This window comes from Bubalus kerabau, chromosome 5, assembly GCF_029407905.1.
Source record: "Bubalus kerabau isolate K-KA32 ecotype Philippines breed swamp buffalo chromosome 5, PCC_UOA_SB_1v2, whole genome shotgun sequence".
In the NCBI taxonomy this organism is placed as follows: Eukaryota; Metazoa; Chordata; class Mammalia; order Artiodactyla; family Bovidae; genus Bubalus; species Bubalus kerabau.
Genome location: NC_073628.1, coordinates 109,504,126 through 109,522,036, shown reverse-complemented (window position 1 = coordinate 109,522,036; position 17,911 = coordinate 109,504,126). Strand labels below are relative to the sequence as shown.

At 44.0% G+C, this 17,911-nt stretch overlaps 1 protein-coding gene across 1 annotated transcript; it reads right to left on the bottom strand.

Annotated features, from left to right (window-relative positions):
- Positions 1 to 11,708: 11,708 nt before the first annotated feature.
- Positions 11,709 to 17,705, bottom strand: LOC129653216 (PRAME family member 27-like). Its single transcript, XM_055582666.1, has 4 exons — positions 17,549 to 17,705; positions 15,569 to 15,887; positions 14,274 to 14,846; positions 11,709 to 12,619 (listed from the first exon to the last, which is right to left on the bottom strand). Exons 2-4 carry the CDS (start codon positions 15,853 to 15,855, stop codon positions 12,046 to 12,048), a joined length of 1,434 nt encoding a protein of 477 aa, XP_055438641.1. The 5' UTR covers positions 15,856 to 15,887; positions 17,549 to 17,705; the 3' UTR covers positions 11,709 to 12,045.
- Positions 17,706 to 17,911: the final 206 nt, after the last annotated feature.

The following is a 17,911-nucleotide window of genomic DNA, read 5'->3' as shown; positions in this document are numbered from 1 at the left end:
TTTCTCCTGAGCTGTGGTATCACCTCACCTCTGAAATTAAGGTAGAAGAACAAGCAGGGACACCATACTAGGTTTTCCCTCATAGCCCAGTAGGTAAAGAATCAGCCTGCAATGCAGGAGACCTAGGTTTAATCCCTGGGTCGGGAAGATCCCCTGGAAAAGGAAATGGCAACCCACTCCAGTATTCTTACCTGGAGAATCCCATGGACAGAGGAGCCTGGCAGGTTACAGTCCATGGGGTTGCAAGAGTCAGACACGACTTAGCAACTAAACCACTGCCATATTAGAAAGCTAAGGATGGGGTTTTGATCCAGTGAGGGTGGACATGAGTTCTTCCTTAAGAAGGGAAATCTTATGTCAGATGAATTAGGAAAACAGGTAAGTGAAGAGAGCATTAAAGAAGGAAAATCACCTCAGACCTAAGCAATTTTAAGAGAATTTCTTGGAAATTTCCTGGCTGTCCACGGTTAGGACTCTATTCTTTCAAGGCTGAATGTCCAGGTTTGATCCCTCATGGGGGAAGTAAGATTGCATAAACTTCACATGTGGTACAGCCAGAAAAAAAAAGAAAAAGTGAGGGAGAGAGACAGAAGAGCTCTGTGCTCACAAGGTTTCTGAACACAGTGAACTTATTTCAAATTACTAGTCCCTAAAATGTTGTCTTTTGCTCCAGGTAAGTTAGTTAATATTTAAGAAATGCATGATTCTAAGAGGATGGAAGTAGAGCAGAAGCCAGAGATCATACAGAACTGCAGATGGTTTACAGGTGATGTGGAGATGGAATGTCAGGCTAAAATTAGACTGGTCATTCTGGGTACTGACCTTCAGAAGGCTGTTAGTACGACCTTGACTTTGGGCCAATCACCTATCTGACAACTTTAGCTCAGCTGCCTTCCTGGTTTCTCAGATCTAATTGCTGGTTCTCTCCCCAGATGCCTGAGGACCCCCTTGGACCACTTGGCAATAACTAAGTGCTGGCTTACAGAATCAGACCTGACCCATCTGTTGCAGCACCCAAACATTCATCAGCTCAAAGGCCTGGATCTGAGTGGTGTCACCATGATCAACTTTAGTATTGAGATCCTCCACGTTCTTCCGGAGCAAGATGCAGCCACCCTCCAGGAACTGAACTTAGAGCAGTGTGGGATCACAGAGTCCCAACTTGAGTCCATCCTGTCTGTTCTGATCTGCTGTTCCCAACTCAGGACCTTCAGTCTGTGTGGGAATGTTCTCTCTATGGCCATCAAGGAGAAGCTGCTGAGTCACACCACTGGGTTGATCAACTTAAGTGAGGAGTTTTATCCTGCCTCTCAGGAGAGTTACAGCCCTCATGGAGCCCTCCACCTGTGCTGACTGGCCCAACTTCGGGATAAACTCATTCAGATTATGCGGGATTTAGGATTTCCAAGGGCCATCTGGCTTAGCTCCAGCCCAATGTCTTCTCTGGGGCAATAAAACATTCTATTCTGAGGAGCACTTTCTGTACCACTGTTATACATCTGCCTAGTTGGATACATCTGTCAAAGCTTTCCTCTGGGCATTTGGAAACTAAAATCTAGGCAATAGATGCATCATGAAAGTAAACCAACCCATGATTTCAGACATCAGCTCAATGTGAATGGGAAATGGAAAGCTGATACAGCGGAGGTGCAGGGTTGCAAGGTGAAATGTAGGCTCTGGGATGTGACAGAACTTTTGGGAATATGTGTTTATACAATCAAATATGAACCTCAGTTTCTGGAGCTGGATACAGGTTTGATACCCACATGTTAAAATTTTCCCTGGGTAGATATTTGTAAAGCAATTGTTAGAAATAGAGACCCTCATTGAAAACTGACTGCTGCCTTCCATGATCTATTACTCTCTTTTTCAGTTTATACCTCAGCAATCTCCAGTTAGTGATTTTTAAAAAAGGCACTGAGTTGTATATGATCCAAAACCTTACCATTCCTGCACATTCTTCATTCTGTCTGGAGGGTCTCTTACCTCTCTGCTTCTTTCTTTCGTTGTTCATAAGTTAATAGACAAAATGGAGCATACTCAATATGGCGGTCAGCAAGTGAAGTGAAAGTCACTCAGTTGTGTCTAACTCTTTGTGACCCCATGGACTATAAAGTCCATGGAATTCCCCAGGCCAGAATACTGGAGTGGGTAGCCTTTCCCTTCTCCAGGGGATCTTCCCAACCCAGGGATTGAACCCAGGTCTCCTGCATTGTACGTGGATTCTTTACCAGCTGAGCCACCAGGGAAGCCCAAGAATACTGGAGTGGGTAGCCTATCCCTTCTCCAGCAGATCTTCACTATGTAAGAATCGAACCAGGGTCTCCTGCATTGCAGATGGATTCATTACCATCTGAGCTACCAGGGAAGTCCAGCAAGCCAAATGCTAAATTCTGAAATTTGAAGCTGATAAAGGGGTTATTTACAAGGCAATCATGAGGAAACATGAGAAATCTGAGCCCTATCACTTCAAAGGCAGGTGAGTAGGGATATTTATGGGTGCAGAGTATAAGGAGCTCAAAGGGACAGGGCAAGGTGATTGAAGGCAGGAAAAAAGGTGAGGAAATCACTGCTTTGTGCAGGTGCATCTGAGTTACATGCTTTTTTATGGAATACATGTTCAGAAGATGGTGGCATTAGTGTGATCTGTGGATGGAGTTTTTGGCTTTCTTCTGGGGAAAAAAAAAAACAAAAAGACAAAAAAACCATCTACTGTACACTTATGCAGGCCCACTTGAAAGTTCCATGGTTTTGACTGGTTTGGACTGGGAAAGCCTAGATCCATGATCTGAAAAAAACAAAACTTAAAGAATTATTGCTATAGTGACCTGTATGTCAGACGAGTTATCTAGAGAGGTGGAGGAAGAAGTCTTGTAATGTACTGTCTAAGCTAGGGAATGCTTGCAGGGTAGGCAATTTACTTGAACAATGAAAGGGAGCTTGACAGGTGAGGCGGGATACCTTTTGTTGTTGTAGTTCTGTCATAAGTCATGTCTGACTCTTTGTGACCCCATGGACTGCAGCACGAGAACCCCCTCTCTCCTCCACTGTCTCCTGGAATTGGTTCACATTCATGTGAGCCAATGATGATGCTATCCACCCATCCCATCCTCTACCACCCCCTTCTCCTTTTACTTTCAATCTTTCCCAGCATCAGGCTCTTTTCCAGTGTGTTGGCTTGTGCATCAGGTGGCCAAAGTTTGGAGTTTCATCTTCAGTGACAGTAGTTCCAATGAATATTCAGGGTTGATTTCCTTTTGGATTGACTGGTTTGATCTCCTTGCAGTTCAAGAGAGTCTTAAGAGTCTTCTCCAGCACCACAGTCTGAAATCTTCAATTCTTTGGAGCTCAGCTTTATTTATGGTCCAGCTCTCACATCCGTACATGACTACTGGAAAAACCATAGTTTTGATTATATGGACCTTTGTCAGAAAAGCGGTGTCTCTGCTTTTTAATGTATTATGTTTTGCTATAGCTTTCCTTAAGGGAGCAGGTCGTTAGGATCTTTTTTGTACAGTTCTTCCATGTATTCTTTCCATCTCTTCTTGATCTCTTCAGCGTCTACTAGACCTTTACCACTTCTGTCCTTTATTGTGCCCATCTTTAGGTGAAATATTCCCTTGATATTTCTGATCTTCCCAAACAGATATCTAGTCTTTCCCTTTCCGTTGTTTCCCTCTATTTTTATACATTGTTCATTAAAGAAGACCTTCTTATCTCTCTTTGCTGTTCTTAGGAATTCTGCATTCAGTTGGATTTATCTTTCCCTTTCTCCCTAGCCTTTCACTTCTCTTCTTTCTTCAGCTATTTGTAAAGCCTCCTCAGATAAACACTTTGCCTTCTTGCTTTTCTATTTCTTTGGTATGGTTTGTTCGCTGCCTCCTGTACAGTATTACGGACCTCTGTCCATAATCTTCAGGCACACTGTTTACTAGATCTAATCCCTTGAATCTATTCATCACCTCCACTGCATATCCATAGGGGATTTGATTTAAATCATACCTGGCTGACCTAATGGTTTTCCCTGCTTTCTTTAGTTTAAGCCAGAAATTTGCTATGAGAAGTTGAAGATCTGAGCCACAGTCAGCTCCAGGTTTTGTCTTTGCTGACTGTATACAGCTTCGCTATCTTTGGCTACATAGAATGTAATCAATTTGATTTTGGTATTGACCATTTGGTGATGTCCATGTGTAAAGTCATCTCGTGTTGTTGAAAAAGGGTGTTTGCTATGACCAGTGCATTCTCTTGGCAGAATTAAGTTAACCTTTGCCCTGCTTCATTTTGTTCTCCATGGCCAAGCTTTCCTGTTACTACAGGTATCTCTTGACTACCTACTTTTGCATTCCAATCCCCAATGAAGAATAGAATATCTTTTATTTTTTTGATGTTAGTTCTAGCTCTTCTAGATCTTCACAGAACTGATCACCTTCAGCTTCTTTGGCATCAGTGGTAGAGACAGAGATGGGAATTACTGTGATATTGAATGGCTTGCCTTGGAAATGAACTGAGATCATTCTGTTATTTTTGAGGTTCACCCAAATATTGCATTTTGGACTCTTCTGTTGGTTATGAGGGCTACTGCATTTCTTCTATGGGATTTTTGCCCACAGTAGTAGATATGCTGCTACTGCTGCTAAGTCACTTCAGTCGTGTCCGACTCTGTGCGACCCCATAGACGGCAGCCCACCAGGCTCCCTCATCCCTGGGATTCTCCAGGCAAGAACACTGGAGTGGGTTGCCATTTCCTTCTCCAATGCATGAAAGTGAAAAGTGAAAGTGAAGTTGCTCAGTCATGCCGACTCTTAGCGACCCCATGGACTGCAGCCTACCAGGCTCCTCCGTCCACAGGATTTTCCAGGCAAGAGTACTGGAGTGGGGTGCCATTGCCTTCTCCGGTAGTAGATATAATGGTCATCTGAATTAAATTCACTCATTCCCATCCATTTTAGTTGTCTGATTCCTAAGATGCCTATATTTATTCTTATCATCTCCTGCTTGACCACATCCAATTTACCTTGATTCATGGACCTAACATTCTAGGTTCCTATGCAATATTGTTCTTTGCAGCATCGGATTTTATTTTCATCACCAGGCATATCCACAACTGAAGGTCATTTCTGCTTTGGCTCAGACCCTTCATTCTTTCTGAGTGTGTTAGTAGTTGTCCTTCTGTCTTCCCCAGTAGCAAATTTGACACCTTCTGACCTGGGGGACTCATCTTCAGCATCATATCTTTTTGTCTTTTTATACAGTTCATGAGGTTCTCATGGCAAGTATCCTGGGGTGGTTTGCCACTCCCTCCTCCAGTGGATCACATTTTGTCAGAACTCTTCACTGTGACCTGTCCATCTTGGGTGGCCCTGTATTGCATGACTCATAGCTTCATGAGTTATGCAAGCCCCTTTGCCATGACAAGAAGTGATCCGTGAAGAGGTTGAACAGCTGCCACATCGAGGACAAGGTTATTTGCAACTGACCCACGTTAGTTTCTCCCCTGGCTCCAAGTTTCCAAAGAGACCACAGTGTCCACCCTCAGTGGCCCTCAGACTTGGAAATGTCTGAGTTCCCAGGTCTGGGTGCCTCACTCTCCACTCACACTCTCAGATTTAGTGTTTTTAAGCCAATTTGCTGAGCTGATCCCATCATTCTGGAAAGTAAAGAGCTTAAAGATTAACACTGTCTCCTCTTAGTTACTCCCTTTAAATTTCTAGTCTCCATTCAGAGAAAAAATTTTAATCTTGATCCTACCTAATAGGAAAAAAAAATTTCACACTGTTTGGGTCATTCACTGGGTACTTTTAGATATACTCAGCTGCATTCTCCTCAGCTGCCATCCTTACTTGTCACTGTGATTATGAGCTGAGAGAAGCCATAATCTTCTTCCTTCAGAGAAGCCATGACTTAAAGCCAACCATATCCCCAATTGCTTTTCTCTTGCTTCTTGATTGGTTCATGATCTGCTATGTTGCCCACATAACAGGTGGCAACTTGATACAAGGACTTGTTTATATTCAGATTTTAAGGAGAAAGAAACCATTGTCTTTAGCAAGTTGTTCTAATTCTGAGACATTTTGATTATTTTGATCTGTCAAAAAATCCCCAATAATAATGCTTTTAGTTTTATTTATTTATTTTTATTATTAGTCTCCTTAAGGAAGATACTAAACTCTTCCTGTCTCACACCTAGGGCTACAGAGTGTTCCTATTAGAAAAACTCAATCAGTGTTTGTAGAGCAAATCCAGGAATGATTCCTTGACTGTCATGCCCTCCACCCATACTTTCTCTTTTTTGAATGAATATGTGATTCTGTCAATTCATCTGAGTAAAGACAAAGATACAATCATGATTAACCTGATAGACAGTCTAGAATACAATTAGGTATGACTTTCTGATTGGAAGGTAGTAGTTGAAAAGATGGAAAATGTGATTAGAAAGGTCTAGAAAGGTCTTTGTTACCAAGGAAGAGATGCAGAATTTTCTTGCTCTGTAGTCACTGCCTGGGTTCTCCAACAGAACAGAGGTCTGCATATCCTGCCAGCCACAGCAGAGCTGGTAAGATAACAGTTTCAATTAAGGACACCGAGCTTTCCCCTGTGGTAACCTGGTCTTGAATGATGGCATGGAGTTAGGTATGGCAGGGAGATTTTCCTTTTTATTCCTTTTCAGTGAATAGATTTAAGGTTTTGGTTTTGCCTGTAAGTGTAGCTTTGCTTTTAACAGCAAACATCTTGATCTGTAATTTGATGTATATCATTTTAAAACACTTTAACCTACCAGAGTTACTTTTTAATAAAAAAAAAATTGGAATTTTATTTCCTGACATTTAAAAAAAATTAGTTTGAGGACAAATAGCATTCATTTTGGTGGTATCTCCTTAATCTTTCCCAGCTAGGTTGATTGTGGGAACTGAGGATGGAGGCCCTGTTGGTTCACATGACCTTCCTATTCCCACAGATTAGGGGTCTAAGTATAGTCTGAGAGTTTTCCCCCCAAATAGATTGTTTTACGCTCATAGTACCCACTTCCAAGTAAGGCATGATTAAGCAAAGATGTGGAAAAAAATGAATAGGGTAGTGGTTGATGTTTCCATCTCCATGATACTTGCAAGACATTACTTATGGTGCCAGAACCGGTGAACCTATGTTATTGTGCCAACAGAGCCCAGAATATAATTTGTGTAAACAAAGGCTCTTCCACCACTGCCAGAGCAATGACTATGGCCCTGATTTGCTTCCTCTAAAGGTTGAGGAGAAGGTCATACACATGAAGGTCATACTCAGCCTGAGAAGGATGACTTATTCCCTGCAAATATTCATGGGATTCTTTTTAGAGCAGGGTCAGCACGAGTGTCTGGAATGGTCTCAGACTCCTGGACCTGACAGCAATGAGCCTGCTGAGGGACGAGGCCTCAGCCATCTCCACTTTGGAGTATCTGCCCATAGAGCTCTTCTCACCACTGTTTATTTCAACCTCCTTTGGAGACACAGTGAGACCTTGAAGGCCATGGTGCAAGCCTGGCCCTATGTCTGCCTGCCTTTGCGAGAGGAGGGGTGTGATGCAGATGTTTCACTAGGGAACCTACAAGCAGTGTTGGATGGGCTTGGCTTCCTGCTTGCCCAGAAGGATCGCCCCAGGTGAGTCTGATCCAAGTATCCTGGTAAGGTCCTAGACATCCTGAAGAGACAGCTGGTGTCATAAGAGTGGCTGGCCAAGGGATGGACCAGAGGTTTCTGAAGATGCCAAAGAAGAAGCTCAGAGGCCTTGGCTATTGCTCAGTTCACTTTGAGAAATGCTTTCCAAAGTGCAAGAGTGCCTAAGATGCAAGGGAACCTGCAAGTACATGTCCCAGCCTCCTCTCAGGGATGCCTAAGGGCACTAGAAGTAGAACACCAGAGAAAATGGAAGGGCAAAAGGAGATGGAGGAAGGTGAGGCAGAGAGAGAAGAAGAGGGCCAAGCAGAAGGTGATGTTAGGAATGTGAAATAAAAGCACACATGGGAAGTCTGAGTGTTGCCTAAAATTCTGAGTCTGTGATTTCATTCTATGTGAATCTTAAACCATTACACCCCATCTACTGTTTCCCCACAGGAGGTGCAAACTAGAGAAGGGCCTTGGATGAGGAGGAAGTATGGTGGAAAGGTTTATTCTGTCTGTATCATTGGGATTTTTACAATGAGAATATCGCCCTGTCTTCCTTGGGCATAACCAACAAAAGCATGGGAAACAAAAGAAGTTGTCCTTAGTTACTGAATCAAACCTGCTTGCTCACACAATGCAGTGAAGCTAATATACTAACATGGGGATGGCAGAGAAAAGTGCAGAATTTATTACAGTCACTAAACAAAGAACAGGGACAACCAGTTGCTCAAAAGGGCAACATTTCCGGACGACTTTCAGGAAAAGACTTTTGAAGACAGAGTGAGGGAGAGTGCTGTGGGGAGCAGCTCCTGGGCAATCTTCTGATTAGTTGGTGATGATATAATTGGAAGCCAACTTCATCAACCTTCTTCTTCCAATTGGTCTATGGTCTACTTGCTTCTGGTCAGCATGCTGTTAACTTCTTCCACCTGGTGGGGGTTTCAGTGTCTACAAACAGCTCGAGAATATGGCTCAGAATATTATCTGTAGCCCTTCAAGAGGTTTTCAAGGTCCTTGAATTTGATTAATGGCTAAACTATTGTCTGTTGCTTGATTGTTTCCCCCCGTTTCCCCATTTTCTCATATTTTCTGTTTATATTTATTCTTTGGAACTTGAGGAAGACCTAGAAGCCTAAAGGTTCTCTACAAACAAGAGGCAGGAGGAGAACTTGGTGGGGGATCAGCTCCAGGAATGCCCCATAGGGTCCTGTCTTGTTACAGGTTCATAGGAGCCTAAAGGTTCTCTACAAACAAGAGGCAGAAGGAGAACTTGGTGGGGGATCAGCTCCAGGAATGTCCCCTAGGGTCCTGTCTTGTTACAGGTTCATAGGAGCCTAAAGGTTCTCTACAAACAAGAGGCAGGAGGAGAACTTGGTTGGGGATCAGCTCCAGGAATGCCCCCTAGGGTCCTGTCTTGTTACAGGTGCATATACAGTTTACATTGTGCACTGTATTGACCACAAGTGTTATTTCTTCCATATCCAACTTATTTGTGTTATTGATAGCCAGCTAAAGTTGACATTCCCCAGGTTTGCATTTCAGTCCAAAATAACATTTCACTATAAACTGACTTTAAAGATTTTCAGGAAGTTATAAACTTTTACTGCTCATCAGGCTTGCTGTTAATTTGTGCGACCACAGAGTGTAGTGGCAAGGAAGCAATTAAGATGTCTTTCAGTAGGTGAATGAATAAATAATGTCTGGTTTATTCAGGTAACATGAAACATAAAAAGACATTGAAATAACTTACATGTGGCAAGGAGGGGAAAAGTAGGGAAAGACCCATTTAATTAGTGTCTTACTATATGCCAGGTTGGATGCCAAGCTCTCAAGTGCTTCATCTCATTGAATCCTAGAAAATCCCAGAATCTAAGTTTGTATCATTGTCTTCCTTTACACACACACACACACACACACACGCACACCAGAAAAACTGACCTCTTGCCTAAGGTCCCCCATTCCTATATCCCCCCACCCCCGACCTCGAATCAGCAACACCAGTCCAGCAGACAGTTTTTCTGTGAATGCCATCTCTTTAGGGTCATTATGATGGTACATTTTCTTGTGTAAATGTTCCTATGTAAAAAAAAGTGCTGGTAAAACATGAGTTATGTTTGAAGGTGTTTCTGGAAGAAATAAGCATTGGAAAGGACTGAGTGAAGAGATCTGCCCTCGCCATTGTGAGTGGGAATCTCGCAGTCCTTGGGTTCTAAATGAAGCAAGGAGGGCAAATTTTCTCCTCTCTTTCTTCTTACCCACAAACATTGAAGCTTCTGGCTCTCAAGCCTCCATGCTATGAAATTTAAATGGTGGTTCCCTGCTTCTTAGATTTTTGGCCTCAGGCTTGGACTAACACCATCAGCTTACCTAGTTTTGAGCTTTAACCCTCAGCCTGGGTTGTAGTACTGGCTTTGCAGGTTGTCTAGGTTACAGACAGCAGACTGTGTAACCAGGCAAGCCCATTACCATGATGGAAGTCTTCCTATATGTATAACAGGTGACCCTGGAAAACACTGATTTGAAATGCTCAGTTGACTTACACGCAAACATTTTTCAAGAGTAAATGTCATTTTACAGGATCTAGTTGGGGAAAATAAGGATGTGGAAATGAGGATATGGAGGGTAGACTATAAATTATATGGAGATTTTCAGCTGAGTAGGAGTAGCACCCTTCACTGACACATGGTTCAACAATCAGCTGTACAATAGTGGTTACTCAGGAGAACCCTAACAACTAAAATGTCTTACCGCAGGCAAGGAAACTGAAAGATGTTTTGTATAAATCCTGATATCTGGTGTTGAAACATGCTATGCTCATCTTCCTTAATGGGGAGATACAGAAGGTGTTATGAAAGTCATGCTTTCATTAATATAACCTAGCCCCCAAAGGATGTAATTTTTAATGAGAAATAAAAAAACCCACGTTACATGCCCATATAGTTTTAGTTTTTTTGTTCAGAGAAATTTGTATAACTTCACAGCTCCAACTAGAATAATTCAAGGACTATTACCCACTGGGGTAACTGGCTAGTGAGATGCAGAGGCTCAGCTTATCTGCAGTGCAGATGACCACTTCCAGAACTGTGAGCAATGCCTTGTGCAGAAAAGCCATTTCCCAACACACAGACGTGCCAAGAAGTGAAACTTACAGATCCACGAGGAGAAACATGGGGACTACTCATGTCTAAGGTCATGGTGTGAGTCAGCAGTCAGGGCCCTGCAAAGAAATCTTCATTCTAATGGCTTATTGGACACTGGGTATGTTCACCCTTGTATGTATTAGCCATTGAACAAACATAGGAATATGTAAGGAGGTAAGAGATGTCCCTTAAGTCTCAACATTCAAAAAACTAAGATCATAGCATCAGGTTCCATCACATCATGCAAATAGATGGGGAAAAAGTGGAAACACTGACAGACTTTATTTTCTTGGGCTCCAAAATCACTGTGGACAGTGACTACAGCCATGAAATTAAAAGACACTTGCTCCTTGGAAGGAAAGCTATGGCAAACTAGGACAGGGTACTAAAAGGCAGATACATTACTTTGCCAACAAGGGTCTGTATAGTCAAAGATATGGTTTTTCCAGTAGTCATGTATTGATGTGCGAGTTGGACCATAAAGAAGGTTGAGCACCAAAGAACTGATGCTTTCAAACTGTGGTGCTGAAGAAGACTCTTGAGAGTCCCTTGAATTTCAAGGAGATCAAACAAGTCAGTCCTAAAGGAAATCAACCCTGAACATTCATTGGAAGGACTGATGCTGAAGCTGAAGCTCCAATACTTTGGCCACCTGTTGTGAAGAGCTGACTTATTGGAAAAAGACTCTGATGCTGGGAAAGACTGAAGGGAAAAGGAGAAGGTGGTGGAAGAGGATGAGATGGCTAAATAGCATCACTGACTCAGTGGACATGAATCTGAGCAAACTCTGGAGATATGCCTCAGACAGAATAAAGAATGGGTGAAAATGGTAGTTTCAGAAATTCTGAATTTTTTTTTAATCTGCATCTGGAGATTCCTGCAATGTAAAGTGAGGGGAAAAAAAAAAAGAGGATACATGGAGGGCAGCAATTGGTTTACACTGAGCAGTCTCTTTATCTCTGATTATTTCTTTACAATCATCTACCCAGGGATAGCTCCAACATGTGGGTCACAAGCTTGAATCCACCTTCAGAAATTTAGGTTTATAATTCTTACTCTGTAGGACACATGTACACAAATTTCCATTACTGCTCAGCATCAGCTATTCCCTCTGCAGTCCTGCACCCCTGCAGGATCACTTTTCCTTTTTACATTCACACTGAGCAAATGTCTGAAACCATGGGTCTCTTTTCCCTTCACAAAGTACCAGTATCATAGATTTCAGGTTCCAAATGCTCAGAAGAAAGCTTCTGATCGATGCACCCAACTAGGCAGAGGTGTTACTGCCGTATGTTATGGGCTCAGGATGATTGAATGTGTCCTCTCCACAGTGAGGACAGGGGCTGGAACTAATCCAAATGGTCCTGGGACGTCCCAAGTCCTTCAGAATCTCAAGCAGTTCAGCTCGACACTGAGCAAGTCTCCCCATTTGGAGGATTCCCAGAGAGCTGAAACTCTCCTGAGGGACAGGGTAGAGTTCTTGACATAAACTGGGCAGCGCCAAGGTGTGTCGGAGCATCTTATCCATGATGGCCATGGAGAGGAAGTTTCCACATATGCTGAAGAAATTAAGCTGGAAGCAGTGGCTCAGGGGAGGCAGGATGGCCTCGAGTTGCGAATCCATGATCCCACACTGATCTAAGTACAGCTCCTGGAGGGTGGCTGCAACTTTCTCCAGCAGACCTGGAAGGAGCTCAGGACTAGAGTAGGTCAGGGTGACACCACTCAGATTCAGGCCCTTTAGCTGACTGATATTCGGACACTGGGAAAGATGGATCAAGTCTGAATTCGTAAGGAGGCAGTGAGTTATTCCAAGGGTGTCCAAGGGGTTTGTCAGGCACCTGGGGAGAAGTAGAATTATAATGTCTTAAAAACTGGGGTGGAAGGTGACCTCAAGGTGAGAGACAAGACCAAGGTTGGTGTGTCCATCTGATAATGGTCATTACCCAGAATTCCCAGTCTCATTTAAGCCTGAGTCCTTTAACCTTCACAGTATGTCTGGATCAAGTTCACAGAACCTAGAAAACTCTCTTTTCTCATCTATGTAGTAGAGTACAATACATTCCACTTCTTTATGAGTATGAATGAAGATCATAGAATGGACTAGAACAAGCTCACAGCAGAGCCTGACATCTTGTCTCAATCAACAATGGGCATCACTGAATGTTAATAGTAAGAGACATACTTAAAATGCTTCCTACTCAGACTTCCTTCCACCCATGCTTGGGCCCCAGGCATACCCAGAAGCCAGGTGAGGCTTCTGGATGACATGCATAGAGGACCAGTCTGGGCAAGGCCCCACAACATCCCATGAAGATGGCAGTTTGCAGGGTCTCACTTACATCCCTGCATTATCTGCAAACTATCTACCAGCTTTTATGATCCCTTTGGCTCCTATTCTACTACTATCACCTCCAGAATCATGCATTTCCCATATATCAATTATCTTATCTGGATCAAAAAGCCTTTTACAGACAGGGAATTTGAGACAAGCTTATTGTTATCACAAAAGTGTTAAGCACAGAGCTTTGGTTTAGAAATGTTCAAACATGGAGTTTTCCCTCTTTAATTTCCCCTTCTCTTACCTATTTTCAAGCCATCGAAATTAAGATATCCCTCCTTAAGGAAGAAATCATATACCCAACCACTAGATCCTAAAACTTAGTCTATAGCTACCTACAAGGTGTCCCTTTCCAGAGCCTCTATCCAGCTTGAACACCTACCTTGATTTGGGTGGTTATGTGAAACTACAGTTCAGAATAGAGCAGCAAAGGAGATAGTATGCTTGACATTTTAGAGGGTTTTTTGTTTTTTTTTTGACCAATAAAAAAAGTTTTGCTTTTTTTTTTGAATAGTCTGTGCATGGCCTGTGTTCTTGACCCTTTAGCACCTTCTCCCAGTCAGTGCACCTGAGGCTTCTGTGGCAGGGCTTTGTCATTCCCCTCCTGGGGTGCCTGAACTCTTTCCCCAGGGCCTAGGCACAAAACATCAAGTAGGAGATTTTGCTCCTTGCTTCTAAACTTTGCCAGCCACTGTGCCTCAACCTCTGCATGTCCCCCTACCCCGACCTTTCTTCTGATGTAGATAAAGAAATACTGCAAGCCTATATCTAATAGCCCTACTGTAATTTGGAGGGCTATGAAAATTTTGAGGAGAAGGGGGTGACAGAGGATGAAATGGTTGGATGGCATCATCGACCTAATGGACATGAGTTTGAGCAAACTCCAGGAGATAGTGAAGGACAGGGAAGCATGGTGTGCTGCAGTCCATGGGGTCACAAAGAGTTGTACATGACTGAACGACTGAACAACAGCACAAAAATTCTAGAGAAATTCTCCTTTGATACCCTATCCTCTGTTTTCCCTGCCCTGGCCCCTGGGCTCTAAGAGTGCAAGCTTCCCCAACTCAGATACCAATGAAACTGAGTTCTGTGCCTGGAGGGGTGGTGGGTGGTGAGTTGTGTTCACTGTTACCTCGCCAATGGTGCACACTCACCTGAGCATCTGGTCCAGGCATCCTTCCAGGAAGAAGGTAGATTCCAGAAAGAGATCCTGGAGGTAGTGCAGCCTGAGGAACTGAGAAGTAATTTGGACAACATGCTGCTCCTCCTGATCTTCAAGTGTGGATACGTCTGTGTGAGAGAGAAGGAGTTTCTGCACATTGCTCATCTGGCCCAGGAGAGGAGCAAACACAGCCAGGCTGGACAGCCGCCAGGTACAATTTACTCGCACCTCCTTAACACAGTCCAGCTGCACCATGCTCAGGATCTTCATAATACTGTCTCTGGGCATTGACTCTATCTTTAGTTTCTTACAGCACAGGTGTATGGAAGCTTTCCTCTCCTCCACCCATCTCATGAGGCAGGCGAGGAATCCATCCATGGTCCTTCCATTGATGTGAAGTTCTATGAACACCTCCAAGGGAGCCAAAGTCTGATGTGTTCTTGGCCTCTTTTTAGCCACTGGTTCTTCTAATGAGCTTGAGGACACCTGGACACTGGATCCCAACCACATTCTCCAGAAGTCCTGGCCAGTATTTCTTAGATCCAGGACTTGCAGTTTGCACCTCCTGTGGGGGGAAGAGTAGATTGGTAGAGATGGTTTTAAGATCCACGAAAATAAAACCACAGCCTCAGAATTTAGGCGATACTCAGACATCCCACCTGAGCTTTTACTTCACATTCTCGACATTTCCCTCTTCTTCCCTCTCTGCCTCAGTTTCCTGCATCTCCTCTTCCCCTTCCATCTTTCCTTTTATCCACTTCTACACCTTCCTTAAGCATCACTAGGAGGAGGCAGCAGAGAAGGCGATGGCACCCACTCCAGTACTCTTGCCTGGAAAATCCCATGGATGGAGGAGCCTGGTGGGCTGCAGTCCATGGGGTCGCACAGAGTCGGACACGACTGAGCGACTTCACTTTTCACTTTCATGCCTTGGAGAAGGCAATGGCACCCCACTCCAGTACCCTTGCCTGGAAAATCCCATGGACGGGGGAGCCTGGTGGGCTCCCGTCTATGGGGTCGTACAGGGTCGGACACGACTGAAGTGACTTAGCAGCCTCAGCAGCAGAAGGAGGCAGAGAGTGTACTTTCAGGTTCCCTTGCATCTTAGGCACTCCTACACTTCCTGAAAACATTTCCCAGAGTGTGTTGAGCAATGGCTAAGTCTCTGTACTTCCTCATTGGCATCATCAGAAGCCTCTGGTCTATCCCTTGGCCATTCACACTCTGACCTCAGCTGTCTCTTCAAAGACTCCCCTGACTCTACCAGTCTACTTCAATCAGACTCACCTGGGTTGATCCTTCTGGGAAAGCAGGACATCAAGTCCATCCAGCACTGCTTGTAAGGTTCCCAGGTGAGGCATCTCCATCAGTCCCCCCAGAGGCAGGCGGACAAAGGGCCAAGCTTGCACCATGGCCTTCAGTGTCTCTCTGCAACTCCCATAGAAGGCTTCCGTGAAGAGTGGGGGGAAGAGTTCGATGGGCAGATACTCCAGAGCAGAAATGGCCAAGGCCTCATCACTGAGGAGGCTCATCACTGCTTTGTCCAGGAGTCTGGGTGGATTCCAGGTACTCATTCTGTCTCTGCTCAAAAAGAATCCTGTGGAAACTTGCAGGGAAGAAGGCTTATTTCTCAGGCAAGCATGAGCACCCTGTCATTGGTAGTCCCACTCTTCAGAGGAACCAACTCATAGCCATACCCACTGCTCCCATGGGGCTGGAAAACTCAGGGATCAAACCCTGGTCTCCAGCATTACAGGGAGATTCTTTACCATCTGAGCCACCAAGGAAGCCCAGAAGACTCCCAATTTATCAGAATTTTACTCTAGTTTTCATGGGTGAAAATCCATAATGCTGCCTCTACAGGGACCAGAGCAAGAATCTCATAAATACTAAGGAGGAAGAAGCCCAACCACTTGCCCATCCATTTCCATTCACTGCTTTGCTTTATTATGATGAACTGGGAAGTGGATACCCCAAGCCTGAAGGCTGACCCTAATTATTTTGGTGAAAACTCTAATGCTTTCTTAGGGTCCTGCTGCTGCTGCTAAGTCGCTTCAGTCGTGTCCGACTTTGTGCAACCCCATAGATGGCAGCCCACCAGGCTCCCCTGTCCCTGGGATTCTCCAAGCAAGAATACTGAAGTGGGTTGCCATTTCCTTGTCCAATGCATGAAAGTGAAAAGTGAAAGTGAAGTCGCTCAGTCGTGCTGACTCTTAGCGATCCCATGGACTGCAGCCTACCAGGCTCCTCCATCCATGGGATTTTCCAAGCAAGAGTCTTGGAGTGGGTTGCCATTGTCTTCTCCTCTTAGGGCCCTAAAACTACTGAATAGGAGCATCATGTGACACAACTCAACCTCCATCCTCAATTCCCACAGTTACTTGAGTTGGAAAAGATGAAGGACAGACCCCTAAAATGAATTCCATTTGCACAAACTACATATTTTAAATGTCAAGGAATAAAACTCCAAGCAGCTGTTTTTATTAAGAGGAAAATCTGCTTGTTTAAGGTAATTGAAATGATATAAACAGAAAGAGAAATCAAAATGTTGAGAAAGAGGCAAAACTACACTGAGAGGCAAAACCAAAATGTTAAATTTGTTCATCAGCAAAGAACTAACTAGGGGCCTCCCAAGTGGCTCATGCATGTGTGCTAAGTTGCTTCAGTCATGTCCGACTCTTTGCAACCCCACGGGCTGTCAGTAGCTCACCAGGATCCTCTGTTCATGGGATTCCCCAGGCAAGAATACTAGACTGGGTTGCCATTCCCTTCTCCAGAGGGTCTTCCCAACCCAGGGATTGAACCCTCATCTCATTATGTCTCCTGCATTGGCAGGCAGGTTCTTTACCACTAACAAGGTGCAGCAGATGGGGATCCATCTGCCAATACAGGGGACACGGGTTCGATCCCTGGTCCAAGAAGATTCCACATGCTGCAGAGCAACTGAGTCAGTGTGCCATAACTACCGAGCCCACATGCTGCAGTTACTGAAGCCCATGCATCTCCAGCCTATGCTCTGAAATAAGAGAAGCCAATGCACTGAAAAGCTTGTGCGCTGCAATCAAGAGTAACCCCTGATGGGTGCAACTAGAGAAAACCTGAGCAAATGAAGCTAATGGAGATATAGCACAGCCAAAAAAAAAAAAAAACATGGATAAAGACTAACTAAAAAAATCTCTCCCTGCCATCCTGAGCTATATGACACAATTCAAGACCAGCTGACCATAGATAAGGTAAGAGGGTCCTTAACTAAGGCCAGTAACTTACCAACTCTGATGTGGTTGTCAGGGTGGGCTCAGTCCTAAGACTGGATGAGATCCCAGATAGTAACTCCAGAAGGTGAAGTTTCTGCATCTTTTCTTTGGTGCCTGAGACTTTTAAAGGCCTTTTTAATAACATCTTCCCCCTTGCCCAACTACAAACAGCCAACCAGAAAGTGGTGACTGATTAGATTCCAGACTGTCCATCAGATTAATCCTGATTGGATTTTTGCCTATAACCAGTTGAATTGATTGAATCCAATATCATTCAGGAGGGTTTAAATGGGGGGGAGGAGAGCCACAGACTCAACCATTGATTCACTCCAGGAACATTGATTGAGTTTTACTATTAGGGTGTGTTATGCCAAGG

Coding starts and splice junctions, on each gene's coding strand:
- LOC129653216 (XM_055582666.1), bottom strand. CDS start 15,855: ATGAGTACCTGGAATCCACCCAGACTCCTGGACAAAGCAGTGATGAGC. Junction 14,847..15,568: donor TCCCAGAAGGATCAACCCAG/GTGAGTCTGATT, acceptor TTCCCCCCACAG/GAGGTGCAAACTGCAAGTCC. Junction 12,620..14,273: donor TGCCTGGACCAGATGCTCAG/GTGAGTGTGCAC, acceptor ACTTCTCCCCAG/GTGCCTGACAAACCCCTTGG.